The 16,528-nt window shown below is 43.0% G+C and overlaps 1 protein-coding gene across 1 annotated transcript; it reads right to left on the bottom strand.

The window, feature by feature from the left end:
- Positions 1-59: 59 nt before the first annotated feature.
- CCN6 (cellular communication network factor 6) lies at positions 60-8,922 on the bottom strand. The gene is made up of 5 exons (XM_040552681.1): positions 8,538-8,922; positions 5,471-5,762; positions 4,825-5,067; positions 1,353-1,546; positions 60-1,015 (listed from the first exon to the last, which is right to left on the bottom strand). Exons 1-5 carry the CDS (start codon positions 8,598-8,600, stop codon positions 734-736), a joined length of 1,074 nt encoding a protein of 357 aa, XP_040408615.1. The 5' UTR covers positions 8,601-8,922; the 3' UTR covers positions 60-733.
- Between the last annotated feature and the right edge of the window lie 7,606 nt (positions 8,923-16,528).

Genomic DNA, 16,528 nt, shown 5'->3' with positions numbered 1-16,528 from the left:
AAGACCTTCTAGCAGAGTTTGAGTGGGTGTGTAAGTTAGCACAATTTTCAGTGTATAAGTCCAGAAGTATTCAACAAATCATTGTGATAACATTTGTTTAGAGAGTATTTTTAAGAAAGCACTCTATACGGTCATCTGCTTCAAATTTTGTGGCTCTATTAGCTGTAATGTCCACTTAATCTTTCTCTAGTACTGTAAATGCAAACAATACACTTGTAAAGGAAAAAATATCTGCTGCAAAAAGCAATCTGAGCTCAAAATTGATTTATCCTGTTTGAAGCAGCATTGTTATGTTTTATCTTGGCAGATATAGTAGAAAATGTTAATTTGAGAATCCAAAATGATAGATGAAGTATTACAGGGTAATATGTTTGGCTTTTTTTGTAATCGGTTAAGCAGATTATCTGTCAATTTACATGTATTTGTCATTTGGGGCAACTTCTTAAAGTGGGGTACAAAGCTGTCTTGCTGCGCTTTCTTAAAATACCTTCTTTTGACAAAACTAGTGTTACATACGTAATTCTCAAGAATGTATTTCCACATATAAAAACAATTAAGTTTAAAAGGATGCACTCTTTCTTGCATTTTCCAGGTGTTGTTTGTTTTTGTTTTATTAATATTCACATATGTAGTTTCAGTATACAGATTGCTGGGGTGGCAGGTAATGCTAACTCTTCAGGATGTGAATGTGCTGTCTGTCACCCTTGTAGTATATTACAGTTGATGGTGTAACTCAAAAAATTTTAAGTTCAGAAAATATATCTCCTGGATCACTGCAAATCCTCTGACATACACAAGATGTTATCCACATCATCTTCCACTTAAAGAAGCCTTCATTGGGACACTCAAACTGTACAGTGATCATTTTGGACTTATTAGGTATGCAGCATCTCTTGTCCAAACACACACCACAGAAAGTTAGTTTGTAGGTTTGTGAAGATGAGCATCCAGAAAAAATGAGTTTCTCTGCTGTAGGAAGCTGGAACGTTGGTTGACAAGTTTTTCCTTTTGGAATCTGTAATAGTAAAACAAAGAAAAGCCTGTATTTCGACACACGGAAAACGGAACACGTAAGAAAAATTGCTGCAATGTTTACATAGAAAAATCTTGAAAATAACTCCCTCAAAAATACATTTTTTTTAAGTTAACAAATAAATATTTTGAGTAACTGAGCAGTAGGACAACCCTTTGAAATTATACATTGTAGTTTACTATTGAAAGCTGAAGACTGAAGGTAGAAAAGGGAGAAGAGGCTTTTTTATGACTTAAAAAGTATTTGCTATTAAATCCATTTTTCCGTTACTTATGATATTTTTGTTTTCTATTGACAATTAATTTTATATACAAGGTACCTTTATTGTCTTCAGGATATTGGTCAGACAAGGCTGGATGAAGCATAATCTCTTTTCCTTTTTCATTTCACATTTATTGTTTTCGTTGGTCACTCTGCTGGATATGCCTATGCCACAGGTCCTGGAACAGGGTGTCCAAGGAGTTGCCTGTACTAGGCACTTTTTCTTCAAAACTAGTGGTAAGTTTCTGTAAACTGAGACAGCAATATATTATCTATGCAGCATAACAGTCCTAAATAATTGAAAATAAAAGGTTAAGAATTTTGTTTCTGTTCATGTAGGTATATATAAAGATGAAGCCTAAAAAAATGTTACTTGTAAGTCTTAGCTCTGAGCTGCTGTCCTGGTTTCAGATGGGATAGAGTTAATTTTCCTCCTAGTAGCTGGTATGGTGCTGTGTTTGGGATTTAGGGTGAGAATAACGTTATAATAAACTGATGTTTTAGTTGTTGCAGAACAGTGCCTACACTAAGCCAAGGACATTTCAGTTTCTCCCACTGCCCAGCCGGCGGTGAGGCTGGGGGTACCGCAGGAGCTGGGAGGAGACAGAACCGAGACAGAACCAAGACAGCTGGCCCAAACTGGCCAAAGGGATGTCCCACACCACGTGGCATCACGCTGAACAATTAATACGGGGTAGCTGGCCAGGGCAGGGGGACTGCTGCTTGGGTACAGGACAGTCATCGGCCAGCAGGTGGTGAACAATTGCATTGTGCTTCACTTGTTTTCTACATTCTGTTATCATCATCATTATTATTACTTCTCTTCTTTTTCTGCCCTATTAAACTGCCTTTATCTCAACCCATGAGCTTTTACTTCCCCCTCCCAATTCTCTTCCTTATCCCACTGGGTGGGGACAGTGGGGAGCGAACGGCTGTGTGGTGCTGAGCTGCCTGCTGGGATAAACCACAACATCTGCCATTAAAATTTACTGATACTCAGATCCTAGGAAGGAATATAAAACTGCATGTGCTGTATGACCCTCCAGTTTAATGTGACAAAAATATCATGTGAAGAGTTATTTGTGGATTTTTTTGTGAAATGTCCAGAGTGGAAGAGACATGGAAAACTATTTAATGCCAAGCACAGTTTGAAAAGGGGTGCTGAAAGCATTAATATCAGTTCTTAGTAGATATTGTGAAGGCTTTAAATTTTGTATTGAGGAGTAAAAAAAATTCACCAGTCAATTCCAGATATCACTGAAAAGCCTACTTTATGATGGATTAGGGCTGGATTAGGTGGAATATACTGTAAAAATTTGCAATGCAGAAATTTTTGGTGAAATTCTCAAAAAAAAAAAAAAAAAAAAAAAAGACTATTTGGAATCTGTGTTTAGATAAGATCACAGCAGAATTACAAGGATACCTGGAAAGTAGACAGCAATTTAAAGATCTCGTTGCAGCAAGCAGATTAAAAGCCTGTCACAGATCTGCAACAAATAAAGGGTAGTTCAGTGGTTGTTTATTTTTCATACGTTTTCTAAAGTATGACCTAGGTACATCCCTATGTGTCTAAATTAGGTGTATAGAATTGACAAAGAAAGCCAGAAGGTAGAGCAAGAGCAATGGAGTGAAACCAGGTAGATACTGGCCCATTGAGCCATCCATGCACAACTTTGCATGATGTTTTACTTCTGCTGCACTGGGAGGGGGAAAGGGGAAGACCTCATTTTGAAGCAAGATTTCAAGGTGCTTTTGTCTGAGTGGGACAGAGTGAAAATCAAGTTCATCCTTCAAAACATTTCTTTTTGAGGGGGTTGTATGTTTATAGTTCCTCGTTTTTGTTATCTGCTATTTTCAAATACCCCGTTGGCCCAGACCTTCAGTTTTGTTGTCTTTGTATAGCTTGGTTGATGGTAGCTCACGGAATCTCACTGGAATAACTGTGCCTCTTATCTGTCTGGGAATGCTGTCCTACCTAGGTGTCCTTCTCCATCACCTGCATCTTGGAGAAAGAACAGCTGAGTTTGTGTAACCTTTGTTAAGTAGTATCCTTCAGTGCACGTGGCAGCCAAGAATCTGCTCCTGCCTTCCCCACGGACTGGCTGTTGGGTCCCTGAACCAAGTCAAATAGGAAGCGTGCTTTACAAGCTGGGTGTCTCTTCCCAAGGTTACGTTGCGCAGCTGATTCAAGTTCCTGGATAAATGCTGTAAGGTGCAGTGTTGCAGTCTGCTCACTGAAGGAGTCACTGAAAGGTGGACCTCAGTTTTTGGATCCACTGAAGTGCGAGAATGTAGAGGGCTTAGTGCTGTTCTCCAGGTACGTGGAATACAGCTCCTCACACACCCAACCAACATGTTTTCGGTGCCATTGGTTTTGGTGCGTTATGACTCTCTCTGATCAAATTAGTGACATTATCTAGAAATGTGCTTCGTTTGAAGTTGGTTGCCTTCCTGAGTGTGGCTTTACGCACTGCCTTAAATACGTTTCTATAAAATGTCTTTGACAGTAGGTATTGTCATAATTTTAAAACAAAGGCAAGCTTCCTTTCTCATTTTTGCTAACTCGCATAACTAACTTTTTGGAGTTGTCCAAACTGAACTTCAGATTTTATCTTCAGTCTGTTTATCTGTAGATTGGCTCGTGTGCTTCTGCCTATTACTCTGCAATCTTTTGGGAAGGTTTTCTGATCAGTTTTGGGTTCCCTTTTTATTGTATTGATCCATGATGACGATTCAAACCATGATTTCTCCATAATTTAGGTTGCCACCAAATAAATGGCTTGGTTTTCTGGTACCCGTGTAATAAAGGTGCGTTTCATCATGTAAATGTGCACAGGGAATAAAACAACATGAGGGCAGGCAGGAGAATCCAGACCCAGGGAAGGGCCAGGATAGCTTCTTCTGGCAGTGGAGCTTCCTTAAAGTGAGCGAGAGGACTACGGTGTTAGCAGCAGAGCAAGAATGAGGTTAAAAGGAGTATCGGATGACCCCAGCAGAATTGCATGGATAAATTGTTGTAGAAGAAACTGGGGGTAAGGCTGTCCTTGCAGGGAGCTGAAATTTTGTGAATTGAGGAAAGCTGCTAAGGCAGTCTTTAATGTTTTCTATTTGAAAATGGGGCCTGCAGTGTTATAATTTGTGTGTGTGCAAACCAAGACTCCCTACCACCACAAAGGGATAGAAAGCTCATGGGCTGCTAAATGGCTGTCCACCGGCACCCCTAATTGGTCTGATCTGATGAGCAGTGAAACTCTGCAGAAAGATGGGTTGAAGGCAGCTTCGGCCAATTCCCTGTTGAGAGAAGCCAAAAGAGTTTTTGCTTTTCACACTCCTCGGGTGTAGAGAAAAGAATCTGTCACCTAAGAGTAAGAGGGTTAATTGGGACAGACCGGTCCCCTGGCAATGGCCTTGAGCGAGAACTGAGAGATTGCCAAACTGCCAGGGTGCCGGCAGCCTGGCTGCTGGAGCCAGGGACGCTGAATGAAGCAAGACTCACGCACAGAAGCATTTACCAGGGTAGCTGGGCACACCTGACATCAGTCTGTAGTTGGTTGATTGAAGCTGCTTCTGCTTTCCCGGGCCACAGACGGACTGTCCAGGCTTCTTTCTGCCTGCATGCCTGGTGCAGGGACTTTTTGCTAGTTTGGGTGTGAATACAGGCGTACATCCAATCGCACCACTGACACACAGGCACTTATAGAGCGGGTTAGGCTGGAACGTCTGCCCGTTAAGGTAGTAAACTCCATTGAGCTCGCATCCTACGGCTACCAGATCTGCAATGGTAAACAACAGTTACTGGGGGAGCACTTGGTCTTGTGCTTCATGTGATCATCCTTTTCTGCATTCACAGCTTCAAGTTCTTCCCAGCCCAAGCACAACTTTTTTATTTCTGCCCAGCGATAACTATAGCTGCTTCGCTTGAAATCAGCCCTAAACACATCTGCAAATAACAGGCGTGTGCCCAGTGAGCTGGTTTCACTGATGCATAGGCAGTAAGTACAAAGAGAGTCCCTGCCCTAGTCTCAGGTGCTCTGAACAGCGTGAAGCCTAGATTTACATCAGTTGCACAGCACAGAGCTGTGCAGCACCAGCAAGCAGAGTTTCCCTTCCCAACCCTTCACCTGCCTGCACCCACCCTCCTGGATTTGCAGAAGAGAACGTGAAAGCACAACTTACATGCACACACGCCTGTTTCATACCTAGGCTCGTCTCCCGAGTAGTCACAGTAGAGGCCTTTATGGGGATCGCAGATGTCTGCCTCATTGCAGGTCTCTCCCGCCTGCTTGGCACAGACCTTGCAGCAGCCACAACCGTCCTTCACCAGGCTCACACCAGGGCTGCAGGCGGGCGCAGGTGGGCAGTGGCACGGCCAGTGGCACAGCTCCTGGCGCTGCTGGACCTCGCTGCTTTCCGGAGGTTTTCCCCCAGGCTTTAGATGCAGGCTGTGGGCTTGCGCCCTGCAGAAAAACTTACAGAGAGTGGGATGCTTTGAGAGCTGAGTATTTTATGCAGAGCTGGTATAGCATAAGATGAAGGTGGGATGGAAAACACTGTGGATTTTCATGAAGGTACAACCTTTTTCATGAGCTCACAGGATAAAAAAAAAAAAAAGTGAGACACTTCAAAGCTTAAGTAGGAATCAGAGGACCAGATTCACCAGCCACTGCTACAACAGTGAGTATGACCTGCTACTTGTTGGAAACACAACTCATCAGTCCCTCCTTTTCCTTCAATAGAACAAAGCAGGGCTAAAGTAAGAGAAATTGTGTTTTAAAAATACTAGATTTATTTTAATTATTCCTTTTCACAAATCTTCTATCAATTAGCTTCGGACTCGTCCTACTATTTGATAGCCAACCTTTTGTGCCACTTCTGATGGCAAAAGCCTTTCAAAATAGTAAACTTTTTGAGTGTTACTTTGACTCAGAAATCCATGTAGCTGTTTTGGAAGGGGTATTGTATTATTTACAAATTCTCTTGTGCTAGCTGCACCAACTGGATCTTGTGATTAATAAGGGGAACTAGTAATTGCATAAATATATATATATATATATATATATACACACACATATATATATACACACACACACACACACACACACACACACATATATATATATATATATATACATACACGTGAAGCCCCAGCTATCTGTTTCTCTCTGTTCCTCCAAACCACAGAGCAGGACTTTAGCAGAAAGCGGGTTCCTGCCCAGACAGTAAGCGGCAGCTGGGGAGGGGTTGCTGCTGGTTTGCCTTTCAGTCAGTTCTCCGACTGGAAACATCTGCAGAATTCAGCATTTCATCTGTGATATCACGTGAAAGCTCTTGCAGCACAATTGAGCTGGCCTAATTGCATGCAGCATTAAATGACCTTTTAAAAGGCTCTTTTTCTGCCGTTAATTTCCATTTTTTATGGTTATTTGGAACTATACTTACAATATCTTAATCCACAGCTACTAATGAAGCTCCAAAGTAGTATTCAAGTTTCTTTGGCTGACTGATTTTTAAGATATGTATTCATTCACAAAAGCAATTCATGCAATTCTATGCTATGAATATTAAACCTGAGTGATGAATATTAAACCTTGTCATCTGGCATTCCATATAGCAGGCAGAAGACAGTTTCATAAATAATGTTGCTAATCGTGAATCATTGGCTGATAAAGGATTTCATCCAATGCTTTTTATTTAAATGCAACAATGATACAGAAACAACTAACTTCAGTGTACTTTTTTCAAACACCTAAGCCTTTTTCCAAACCACAGTGATAATTTGATGAACGTGTGCTTTGGAGTGTTAAAGGCTTATTAAAGTCTTGTTCTAAAGCAGGTTACATGGAAAACAGGTGTTACTATATATTTCACAGTATTCGAGAGTGTCTGGTTGCTTTAGAAAATTCACGTGCTGCTCAGTGTATTTTTTTCTTCTTTTTAAGCAAAGTATTATTATTATGAATTTGGGCCTGTGCCAACTATATGAGCTATGTTTAAGTCAGGTATCTCACTTCGAAATGGATACATGCAGCAGGAAGTAATGTGTGCCTCAACCAGTAAGTTTAAATTGTATTACAAAATAAAACATGCTTTAAACCTACAGAATTCTACCTAAGCAAGCATTTTCTCTTTCCCTTTTTAGGGACAGATGTCAGTGGAGAGGTGTGAGACTTCAAAGTTTCTCTGGAAGAAAAACACCATCAGGTAAGCATCCGATAATTTTCACTGTGGATTTAGTGAATACCTCAGTCTACCTGAAAAATCTTCAAAACTGTTATGCTACAATGAAAATTTAGAGTGCTTATAAAGTTTACAGGCCAAATATTTTCTAATTCTTGTTTCCCCAAGTTTCTATACCAAAGCTATCTGCATCACACAAAGCTGTCCACGTCACAGGAGCCCACTGCATACTTTTCCTGATCCTATGAGCAGATCAGAAAACGAGACCATTGTACAGCAGCCCTTCATGTGCTGCTGTTTGTTTTCATGTGTTTTAAAGACTGAAGGTTTGTGTGGCATAAATAAACAAATAGCAGAAGTAGGAAATGTATTATTAGTAATGTTCAGGCTTTAAATATTTAGAAAGTTAGCAGAGGTAGACAATCACTTGAAAAATTTCCATTTGGTATTTATCTTAATTGCAGAGGAAAAATACACCGGGTAACTTTACATATGTGTTTATACACATAAAGCGCATTTTCAAAATTAAGAAAATAAATAGTGAAATTGGCTCTTGACACAAATCCCTTCAGCAAAAGCTGTCATTGAAACTTTTCTCATAAGAGACACAACAGAACCCAGCCCAGATGCTTTCCTAATTTGCAAAACTAGCCTGACTTAAGATCACTGTGCATATATATATATATCTGGAATACGAGCATGGACAAGATGTTTACTTCCTTACACTACATCAGATAACCATTTGTGCTTACATTTAAAAAAAAAAAAATAAGAGAGAAAAAGAAAAAGGGGGGAAAAAGTAAGATCACTGATGTTTTGATCTTCCCTAACTTTTTTTTTCCACAGAATCCTGTTAATATACAGGTTAAAGGAAAAAGTACGAAGATCAGGACTGATGCCATAAATAAGCTGCCCATGAAATTTACTCAGGAGTAGGGAATGGCTCCTTATTCTTTATGAGGAATTTGCTTCTCTGAAATTTATTTTGTCATTAAGTAAACAAAAACTGTAAACCCGGACAGGGTGACGAAGGGAGAAATCTTTTTGTCCAATTTAATGAACTTACCTGTTGTGTACAAGGGATGATGAAGATGGTGGGAAAAAGGAGCCACCGCATGTTCCCGCACATTCAGAAGTGGAACTGAGAGATAGGGAGCAGGCTGAGCTGTGTCAGAGCAAGCACAGCACACAAAGCTCTCCTCTGTCTCCCTTGCCAACCCGACTTTCCTCAGCACATGCATGAACACATACACACATTCACACTTGGAATTCACCACTTCACGCAGATCCAGCTTCACGCTGAAATTTCCAGCCAATCTTCTTTTCTCTACCCTGCACTGGGATCCAGATTTTCACACCCTGCTTGGTCCTATCCAGCTGCTTCAGCAGATTCTTCCCGACTTAATTGAGGTCGGGTGGGGTGACAGCTGATTCTTAAAATCTTCCTGCTGGAGATGCAGTGTTATTTTTAACTTGTATTCAAGTCTATATTACAGGAATCTCTGAAATCTGAAGGGCAGGGCACAAATACCTGTGTTTTCTGAGGCAGGGAAAGCAGCATTTCTCAGAATTTCTAACATGTTGTGCCTAGCAGAATCATAATGTAAAAATTAACACCCTCAGTGCAAGCTCTCTAAATAGGGAGGGAGATGCCATGGTCTGCCATTGTGCTAGTACATACTTTACACTGCTGCTTGCTCTGGAATCCTAATGTTTTTTTCCTTGAAGCATGCAACCTATCTTACTGCTATGCCACCCTGCTAAATCACCAGGCCGTTCAAATCTCCAGCTTTCCTTCTCCCTAGTGCTGTTGAGGGGGTGTGCCTGAATTTTAGGCTAACGAGGTTAAGATAAAAGCTCCACCCTTGCAGCAGCGGTTCTGCCCTGGTGAATGCTTTTCCATTCCGTTTGTCCTCCCTGTTATCTCCTGTGGAGTTCCAGAGTTACCAGGGGATGCTGCCAACCACTGTCCTCACACAGCAACTCTCTGTGGACAGAGGCTCCGGTGGCAGCATTGAATCAACCCCAGCCTGAGCAGCTCTGGTTTGCTCCCAGACCTGGAGCACCACATCCCCTCTGCAGCTGCAAATGAATCCTGAACTGGGCTTCTGTACTCTTGATCAGTGAGAAGGGCTCTTTAGCACATTCACTTTGTCACATACATCAACACAGAGTCAAAACAATACCTGGGTACCAACTGGAATCTGCAAATCAGTTTTTTCAGTGGTGTTACTATGAGCGTGCATCAGTTGTGTTTTCCATTAAATGCCTATGAACATAGCATCTAGATTTCTCTTCCACTCAAAAATCTCCTCTGTATAGTTTCACATAATCATTTGGGTTGGAAAAGACTTTCAAGATCAAGTCAACCTGACCTACCAAGTTCCGTCACTAAACCATGTCCCTTAGTGCCACTGTGTGCGTTTCAAAGCACAGCTCATGTTATAGGATCAGAGGATAACTGAGGTTGGAGGGGACCCAAGAGGTCTCTGGTCCAGCCCCTGCTCAAGCAGGGACAGCTCCGAGGTCAGACCGGATTACTCAGGGCTCTCTATTTGGGGCTGGAAAACCTCCAAGGATGGCGACTGCACAGCCTCTCGTGGCAACCTGCTGGGGTGATAAAAACAAGAAAGGCAGACTGTCTGAGGAGATCCCAGGTACAGCTCTTTCTCCTGCAGACCCAATGGTACCCTTCTCAGTCTCCATCCCGGAAGAAATGAGGAAGGGGACTGGGTCATCCATCCTCCTTCTGCTAGGACTGCATGGAAGCACACAGCATTCATTTGAAATATGTCATTCCTCTTTGTATCCTGCAAATAAAGCATGTGGCAAGTGCAGAGCTGGGAATGCTCTGCATGAGCTGGGAACAACTGGTCTGTGATGGATGAACTTCCCTGGTCTTGGGAGACAAGAGATATGTTCCTGTAAGGTTATTCATTTTTTTTGTATGCTTTATTTTGTTGGAATTCACCTGGAGAGCACAGTATCTTCAGGATCGGAGAGCGAGACCAAGTCTGAAGTTTAAGATACACTTTTTGCTTTATAAGTATAATTAAGATGACAGAAACTTTGGGGTTTGGGAGGGGTGGGAGGAGGCTCCACCCTGAGGAAGATATTCAGGTGGTATGACACATTAAAATGTGGTTTAAAGTGACTGGATGGCTGCCCACATGCATGCAAAGCAACCTGCATGCTGCTTCTGTCCAGGCAAGGCTGGCTGCTAGGAGCAGTGCTCCTGCCAGGAGAACCTGGATCTCCAAAGCAACAATGTGCCTTCCTTGCATCTCACTAGCATATGCATTAATTGAGCCTGGCTGCCTGAGCTTGCAGGACCTGCAGGATTGAGCCCTGGATATATCTGATAAGGAGCCACAAAGTCCACAGGTACAGAAAAACACTAACTCCCTTGCATCAATAACGCACCAATGCCTGTGTCTCTGTTAGTACCAGCTTTGATTTAAATAAATGGAGGCTGTGTGCCCTTTTGGTATCCTGCAAATCTTCAGTGATCCCCCACAACTTAAGATTTAATGTTCTCAGTGCTATGTCCAGACTCAGCAGTAGTTTGTCTGTATGCATCCTTCTTGCCAAATCTCCCTTGCAGATTCGATTACATAAAGCATCATTCATTTCCTGAACTAAACCTGCTCTGTCGTCTGGTGCCATTCTAATACTATCCTGAAGGAAAATGTAATTTGGTTGTATATTCAGTGATCTCTACATACAGCACACGTTTCTTTGGCGCTGAAAATCATCCTCCTTTCAGTGAAATATGACATGTAAATCCATTGTTTGTAGAGACAGAGACGAAAATGTACGGGATATAAACCCATAAATGAATATAACCATTTATTCTAGCAAAATACCCTGTCTTAGACAAAATGCCAGAAGTGTTTACTGTTGATATTTGTTATACCCCTGTGGGGCCTGGTGGAGTCATTGTGACAATATCCAGCAAAGCCAGGGCTGGGTTCAGCCACTCCTAATAACTGGGTGTTTGTCCTGAAGGCACAGTAGAGCCAGGGGCTCACCTCACCTTTGGCAGCGAGGTTTTAACATTTTGTTGCTATTTGTACGTTGATGTTACAAAGAGGCTCTTCTGTTTCAGTCAGTAAAACCTACCGTCCGTGTCCCCCGCTCAAAAAATAAACAGATGAGTAAAAAGAAACAGGCACGTTATATGACAACGTATTGCCCTTGGCTCACTTTTAGTGTTTTCTTACAGGCCGTTTGCCCGCTTGGGCTTTGCAGAGAAGCTGTCTTCCTCAAAACAGCCACTGCTATACCTCGCCAAGAAGCGTGTTGTCTTGTGGTGGCAGCTTGGCCGCACAGGGACACACGTCTCACAACAGCCGTGTAGATGCGGTGCTTAGGGACATGGTTCAGCGTAGACTGGGCAGTGCCGGGTTAAGGGTTGGACTTGATGACCTGAGAGGTCTTTTCCAACCTAAATGACTCTAAATCATTCCTGGAAGCAGAAGAGCTTGCTCCTCGGCAGCACGGTGCGCCTCTGCCCCAGGCTTCACCAGGCCCAAATGCGTGGTGAAGCCAGCCCGGGCAGGCCTGCAGCATGGCAGCCCTTGTGGAGGGGCCCCCTGCTGCTGAGGCACTTAGGTGCCACCCTTTTCAGCTGGCCAGCTGCTCAGCCCTTGTAAATTTGGGCCTGTTTTGCTTCTCTTCAAATTGCGTTGCAGAATGGGTTGTGCTTGAAAATGTAACTCTCCTCCTGGAGTTCCTCTGATAACAGCACTTTCCACGGTGCAGGCGGGACAGAAATCTGCCTCGTCCTTCATATTCACTTTAGCAGGCCCACGTGCACCATTAAGATCACTGGCAGAGGGATAGAAATGCTTTGTACAAGAGGTAGTTATAAAATGTTCCTCACCATGTGATCCCATTCCAGGTCTTGTCTCTACTTCCAAACTAATATATAAAGCTTCTCAGAGCCATGATATGCAACCCAATTCATCAAGATAGTTAAACATTGATTTAAGATGTCTAAATCCCATTTTTTAAAACTTATTCAGGTAGGTGTCAATATCCTATTCTCTTCTAATGAGCCTTAGACTCAGAAAAGATGCCATAAAGTGCCTGTATTTCTAAGGATACATCTCTGAAATGTCTCATCTTTCCACAACTGTCAACTGTATGAAAAAAGAAATCCTCAGAAGTGCTTAAGTTGAGTATTTGTCAGCAAATGCAGGCTTAAGTCTCCTGTTAGCTGACCTTTTAAAAATACCACAGATGCTGAACAAAATTGTTCTGCACTATGTCCAGCTGTAAGACAGGCTCTGCAACCCATCCAGAGAGACACAGACTATAAAATACAGCTCAGGAAGACTGAAGGCAGAGACAGGAATAAAAATGAAGATGAATTGGGGACCCATTAGGCAAGGCAAAGAAGGGTAACCATGCCACACTAACCCATTACATGCTGAAATTGGCCAGTTCTGCTTACAGTGCAGTGGCTCTGCTTTCTCTTTTTGATTTGATACTGAATTTTCCATGACAGAATAAAGTCAGATCAGCAGAAATGCTATTTGCCAAGCAGCTTTTCCTGTCCTGACAGCTCCAGCCTCGGCCACAGGCACTTTGTAGAGCATGCACCAGTCAGTGTCCCAGGGAGAAGCATCATCATGATGAGTATCGGAGCATGGCGGCTGGTCCTGCCATGCAAGCTGCCCAAGTCAGGGAGTCAGATGACTCTCAAAGGGTTTCCATTGTTAATTATACCAGGAAATAGTAAAGCGGCTTCCCAAACTCCTGTGCTGTTTACACATGTAGTTTGCATGCCAGCTAAAAAACATTCCCGATGGAAATGAAAATAAGGTCCCTGCCAATGTCCTACCCAAGCCTTCCATGAGGGGAGGGCATGGGAGAGACACAGAAAAAGAGTTGTGTTTTTTCCCAAAGCACTGGTTGAGGATTTTTTTTTTTTCTATTATATTCCCAATAGACACTTTATTAATGTTTTGAGAAACATCCCACTGAAATATTGGTGTCTGCTATCTCCAGATTTATTTTGTCACCCAATCACCTGAAAGAGAAACTGAGCTCTTTGGTCTAAAGGGTAAATATCTGATGGTCTCTAGAGAGCCACCCATAAATTTTAGGGCACTGGCTGGACCTGGTGCCCATTTTTCATGGCAAGTGTCTGAACTGAGAGGTGAGACCCCCCTGGGAAGGGGAAGGGAGGCTGTGCTCATCCCTCTAATCTCAGCTGGGGTCATCACCTCTACCTCTCTCCTCTCCTGTACAAGGAAGCTGTTCCGTGTTTCAGAACTGGTAAGATTTGTTTCTTCATTGGATGGTTCCATTAAAAATAGTGGAAATAGGAGAATTGGTGGTTGAGAGCCCAAAGAGTACTGGGTGGGCACTTCCAATGCAAGGAAGGTCCAGGGTTACAAAAAATGGTGACAGCCTGTCTTCAAGTTCTCACAGAGAGGGTTTCAAATAGGGCATAAATGAGCTCTTGCCCCAGCCCTCAGGCAGTGTAGTTCAGGCACTAGAAAGCAGTAAACATCCAAAGGAAAATATAAAATAAAATAAAAATCCTTACCTCTTTATTGCAAAGGTATGCAAAATAGCGAAATGTCTGTATTTTACTATTTAAGAGTCTCACCACAGCATATGTGTATGAAAGAATGCAAAAAAAACATGGGAAACTCAGTTTAACCAGACACATTTGGTTTCTTTTCAGTTTCCTATATATAAAAAGCATCAAACTAAATATGCCCAAGAAAAAACCCACATCAGCTTAAACTCTCCAGAGGGCTTGCACGCTTGTCTGGCTTGCAAGAAAATGTTGCCGAGCGGTGTTGGGTTGACCACCCCAGCAATTCAGCTGCATAGTTGCCCTTTCTTTTTCATGCCTACAGCAGAATTCCTTGTAAATCATCAGGGAAATGAAAATAACCACCTCCGTTGCACAGCTGTGTCCATTTACTTCACCCCAGCGCTTCGTTCCAAATAACGCATCCGTCACCACCGAGCTGAAGTAAGGAGGAGAGGTGGCAGACAGGGGCTGGCTGGTGGGCTGCCCAAATCCCGCTTGACACAGGGGATGAGGGGGGTGAGGGAAAAAGAAGCAGGAGGGGGTGAAGGCAGAGGTCTCCTGGCGAACGCTTGCACCTCAGTGATCTCAGATCCAGAAAAGCCCATGGGAGAGCTCAAACAAACAAGTGATTAATGTGTCCGAGATCCAAGGCTCTCGCTCCTGTTTTGCAGAAAGGACTATTTAATTTGTGTTCTCCACAAATGAGTCACAGCCTACTGATGGCTACAAAAGTCTCCACATTTTTTCTGTGAACAATGGGCCTCGGCGATGTTGCCTTGCTTCTTTTTTTGCAGCATTAAATTCCCGGATCCCTGTGCTCTGGGGAGCCCTGGTGTCAGCGCCTGGGGGAATGTTGCAGTGGCAGAAAGCAAAAATAGAGGATAGATACCCTGCAGGTACCTGTGCAGATACCCAGGAGGCCTCTGAATAAACCAGGTATGGCCCCACATTGCAAAACTAAGAAATTAGGAAAATACAATTTAACTTTCCAATGGAAAAAAAATTAATATATATATATATTAGAGAGGTTTTTTAACATACATTTAGCAATGTATGGATCCCTGAAACTCTGTCCTTCAAAATCTCTTACAGACTACCTTAAATTCACAGAAGTGTTTTGTCTTGTATTAGGTACAGTCCTGCCATCTGTCGGATATTTTTAAAATTAAACCCTCGTTTAATATAAGAAAGAAAAAAAAAAAAAAGCCACTGACAGCAGTTGTTTGTTTATTTTTTTATTATCATCATTTCAATCAAGTGCCTGTTTGCTTTCCTAAAGGACTTCAGCAACCAGCAGTGACCCTGACATTTCCTTGGGGTCCAAATAACCAGAGGCTCCACCCAGCCAGCCCTGAGACACAAATATTTACAGGAGGATGCAATATAACACAACATATGGAGGGAAGCGGTAGGTCTCTGCCTTTGGGGATGGGATTCTGCTAGATGCCCTCCAACATGGACAGCTACACATGAACCAGGGACCCTTCCATCTCTGGGGAGCAGCAGGCATTTCCACCGTGCAGTTCATCTGATCAGATGGACACTTCGTCCTCAGGAGGAGATGAATCACATCCTCAGCATACCTCTGTACCTTTTCTTCTCTGGGGACTATAAAGGGAGCTTGGCATATGGTCGGAGAAGTGCACCTTTCATTGTCTGGGCATCTTTCTGGCAGCAGAACCTGAGCCAAAGACAAATACCGGTGCCCACAGCTCAGGTGGCCAGGAGCAGTGTACGGCATGACACTTGGATGTCCTCAGGTGATTTCGCAGCCCCTTCTGGCCTTGCTCTCCGTGCTTCTGGGGCTGGCATCGCAGCAGACCCATTGGCATGGCACTGCCTGTCGTGGGGTTGGCATAAGTGTTTGGGGCCATCCCATCGTCTGGATGACAGTGAAAAGTGCTTTTGGTTCCTTGGTCATTGTGAGGGGCAATCAGAGGGGATGCATCCAGTCACGGGAGAAATCAGCAACAGGGGCCCTGCAAGCACTCACACCGCAGCTACATCTACCACACCACCCACCAAATCCTTCCTTTTAACAAGAGCAGGGCTTCAGAAACAAAGCAAAACAAAACAAAACACTTCCCAGCAAGGCTCTGAGCATGGTGAATATTTTCAGGCCTCAGAAACATGCGAATTACCATCGTTCTGACTCAAGCCTCTGATGGTTACGGATGTGCTTACGTTACTCATTGGCTCTGAACAGAAGAAACAAGCACTCTGGTCTCTGCTTTCACATACTTAAGCTCCATTCAACAGATAAGAAGCCCCAAGTGTTTTTTTGTTGTGGGAACCAGGCAAGGTTAGTTAAACTGACAACTGGATCCTTTTTCTGATGAAAATATGGAAGGCAAGTTTCTAGAAACTGCTTGTTGAAGAGGTTATTGCAGCTGCAGACAACGGCAGAAGACATTTTAGAAAAGTTGGTGCATTCACAGGGGAGAGCTCGCACGGTTCTTGCAATAGTCTTGTCCAGTTGCACACTGCTGCTCTTATTGCTG

Source organism: Cygnus olor, chromosome 3 (assembly GCF_009769625.2).
Source record: "Cygnus olor isolate bCygOlo1 chromosome 3, bCygOlo1.pri.v2, whole genome shotgun sequence".
NCBI classification, from domain to species: Eukaryota; Metazoa; Chordata; class Aves; order Anseriformes; family Anatidae; genus Cygnus; species Cygnus olor.
Note: the sequence above shows the minus strand (reverse complement) of the source record. Positions and strands in the feature narration are given on the sequence as shown.

What these genes read in the sequence shown, in the direction of transcription:
- CCN6 (XM_040552681.1), bottom strand. Translation starts at nt 8,600, where the DNA reads ATGTGCGGGAACATGCGGTGGCTCCTTTTTCCCACCATCTTCATCATC. An exon ending in TCATCCCTTGTACACAACAG is followed by an intron (nt 5,763 to 8,537) that starts GTAAGTTCATTA and finishes ACTCTCTGTAAG; the next exon opens with TTTTTCTGCAGGGCGCAAGC. An exon ending in ATATCCTGAAGACAATAAAG is followed by an intron (nt 1,016 to 1,352) that starts GTACCTTGTATA and finishes TTACTATTACAG; the next exon opens with ATTCCAAAAGGAAAAACTTG.